The 3,155-nt window shown below is 27.9% G+C and overlaps 1 protein-coding gene and 1 long non-coding RNA gene across 2 annotated transcripts in view; both read right to left on the reverse strand.

The window, feature by feature from the left end:
- LOC106686769 (uncharacterized) overlaps positions 1–1,779 on the reverse strand; it is a gene marked incomplete in the record, with an annotated part of 29,339 nt that extends 27,560 nt beyond the window's left edge. The window contains 1 exon segment of the mRNA XM_024358909.2: positions 1,662–1,779. Within this exon segment, the coding sequence (XP_024214677.2) occupies positions 1,662–1,663 (2 nt within the window).
- LOC136796719 (uncharacterized) overlaps positions 1–3,155 on the reverse strand; it is a 465,623-nt gene that overhangs the window by 308,548 nt on the left and 153,920 nt on the right. The gene's annotated exons all lie outside the window — the stretch shown is intronic.

Below are 3,155 nucleotides of genomic sequence, written 5' to 3' on the forward strand. Positions count from 1 at the left end.
AAATCATTAATATACAGCAACGAATAGTTAAATAAATTTAAAAAGACCTAATACATAAAATTAAAATACATATAAATTAATAAATAAGTTAGAACACATAAATAAATAGATTAAAAAAATTAAAATAAAACGTTAACATTTCGATGGCTAAAAAGTAATACTAAGTATCTGAAAAACGATTCCTTCAGTGTACTAACAAGACAATAATTTTCTAGGTTTTTGTGTATTTTTACTACTTTAGTGAGTCCTAGAGGCTGAAGAACATGTTAAATGCCTGACTTATACTATTTTTACTGCCCTGACTAGATATACCAATCTTTTGATCAACTGTTTTCCAGCCTTCCATTGTTTCTACACCAGACATCTAGATTGGTTTGAGCATGTTTGCTAATGTCGAGGCAGTAAGATGCGGCTATCCTCTTAGAATTCGATTTAATACTTCCCTTGCCAAAACTTAGGCTGATTACACAAAGTGCTCCGAGTGTCAGGGGAACGTTTCTCAAGCGTTCTCTTAACATATCAGTCTCTCGCCTTTCCTTGTGAGATGATAAAAATAATAATATAAGAAAACTACGATTAAGATTTTTTTTTAAATAAAAAGTTACTACTCACAAATCAGATTTGTATTTTTCTACTGAGAGGGAATGACACTCCTTCCAAAGATTTAAGTTGTAACTGAATGATGAATAATTAGGATCAGTTGGATTTGAAAATGGAATACAAAAATAGGAAATTCTTCGATATAATTTTACTTAATTCATTAGAATTTTTTTTTAATTATTGCTTTACACTATTTTCCTGCAAGTGAGTGAAACGGGAGAACTTACCTCATAGGAAAACATAGTTCGACATTGTTACTTATTGATAATTTAAGGGCTCAAATGCCATTTTTAAAAAATAGTTATGCACTAAATAGTGTGTAAATAAGCACTGCACTAGTGCAGCATGCAACCAAAAACCAACATACTTTTGATTTTGAAAATACTATGATTTTACATAAAGAAAATACTGAAGTCCTATCAGAAAATATTAATTATACAGTGAATTTTAAAACAGACACAAGAAATCTGTACCAAAACTATGCAGAGATTTTAAGTAATATTAATTTTAAAAATATGGGATAAAATTAATGTTGATAATTATAATTAACCTTGATATGAATTTTAATAATAAAATAAAGAGGAAATTTACCCAAAATATATTTGTAAAAAATGTGGAATTGTTGAAGACCATATGCGTAATAAAAGCTGTTTGTACTAGATTGTCCTTGAGGATGACCAAATTGGCCGAAACGTCGAACTTATATTAATATAATAAATAAATAATGTTTTTAGACTAAAATAACATTTTTTATTTATTTAAACTGTATAAATAACTTTTGTGAATCTTAAATGTTTTAGTCAACTTGTTAAAGGATAAAGGAGAAAAAAGTGGTTGAAGATTAAAAATACCTATTAACATTACTAATAATTTGATATTAAATTAATCTAAACCATTAAAGGTTTATTTTTATCTATTTATGATCGTATATGAATTATAATCGAAAATTACGGTTATTGAATTTTTCTTAAGAAGTGCAACATCATAGAGGATGCCAACCTGCCTTATTTCATGATGGCTACTATAACCGAGAATATAATAAATATGCACTCTTGCCTGACATATAATTGGTATCATGTGGATCCAAAGGCTTGAAAATATGCCATAAATTGAATCCCACTCTTAACGAAGCAGCTTTGATTTTGGCCAAAGTCCTATCCACATTTTGGACAGTACCTGCGCACTGAAATAAAAAATAATTATACATAACAATAATGTAGAACCAAAAGCTTATTTGTACTAAATAGTAGATATATTTACATTATGAATTAAGAATACATAATGCTCAGGGAAATGTATGTATACAATTAGCACCAAATTGCATACATACAGGACTAAAATTTAAATCAGAGGACATATTGAACTGTTTTAAAAAGGAAAAAATATATATTGTAAATTTATTCTTAAAAAAAAAAAATCATTGTGGTAATATTTTGTATTATTGTAAAACACAATAATACTTAAAATTAAATGCAAAAATAAACTTGATAACACATTTTGAAAGAGGGATACAATATTCGAAAATATGTATTTTATTGTTATTTTATCTTTAAAATATATTAATTAAATAAAATAATTTTATATTGTTAAAACTATCAAATAAAAACACTGCACTTGTGCTATTAGTATACGGTCACGTAAAAGGTAAATGTACTTGTTTATGAGATAAATATTTTGTACATGGAATCAGTAGATAGAAAACACACAGTAGCTTTGATGTTGATGTATAAAAAAATTATAAATAGTGTCAAAATTCTAATCTTAAACTTCAAAAAAGGAAAAAAAATAATTTGTTTGTACAGTGAAAGGAAATTAAGAACAGCTTCCAACTCCTAACTCAAGCTTTTAACTGAATGAGTCAAACACTCTACCAATGAATCTCGTTTTACCTTTAAAGTGATTTATTTATTTGATTCGGCCAGAATTTCCAGCCTTCATCAGGGCTAGTAGATAGGAATTCAGAGTAGCCTTGATGAAGGCTGGAAATTCTGGCCGAAACGTTGGCACTGTTAAATAAATTTTTTTAAACTTATTTGTGTTATATTCTGACTTCACCTCCAACCATCTTCTCCTCATATATATATGATCCATGGTCAACTATCTTCTCATTATTATGCTTATATTTTGTTCAATCGACCAATTTTAATTGAGTGATGCAAAGCAAGCGTTGCAGTTAGATCAATATTTTTTGGATAAAAGCATAGGAAGCTACTGGGGAAAAAGAGGTATCCAAAAAACACGAATCCGAGAAAAACGAAATTCATGGTTTGACAAACCTAAAGTCGGTTTTGGAGGGTCTATTCACGAGTATCAGAGGAGCAGTTTCATAAATTTTATTTTTAAACATATTAAAATAATATTGGCACAATTTTAAAATTCGAAATAAAAACGAAGTATTTTAAATTTTATTAATTATTTTTCGAACCCATTTATGACAGCTATAGATTCATTAGGATGTTTGAAATCATAGGCATATAGTTCTTTTCTTTACCTGGCTTTACGAACTATATTTTGAAAAAAATATGACGTTGCCTGTTGTAGCCTATATATATATA

Source organism: Halyomorpha halys, unplaced genomic scaffold (genome assembly GCF_000696795.3).
Source record: "Halyomorpha halys isolate HHAL.00 unplaced genomic scaffold, Hhal_1.1 Scaffold872.1, whole genome shotgun sequence".
Classification (NCBI taxonomy): Eukaryota; Metazoa; Arthropoda; class Insecta; order Hemiptera; family Pentatomidae; genus Halyomorpha; species Halyomorpha halys.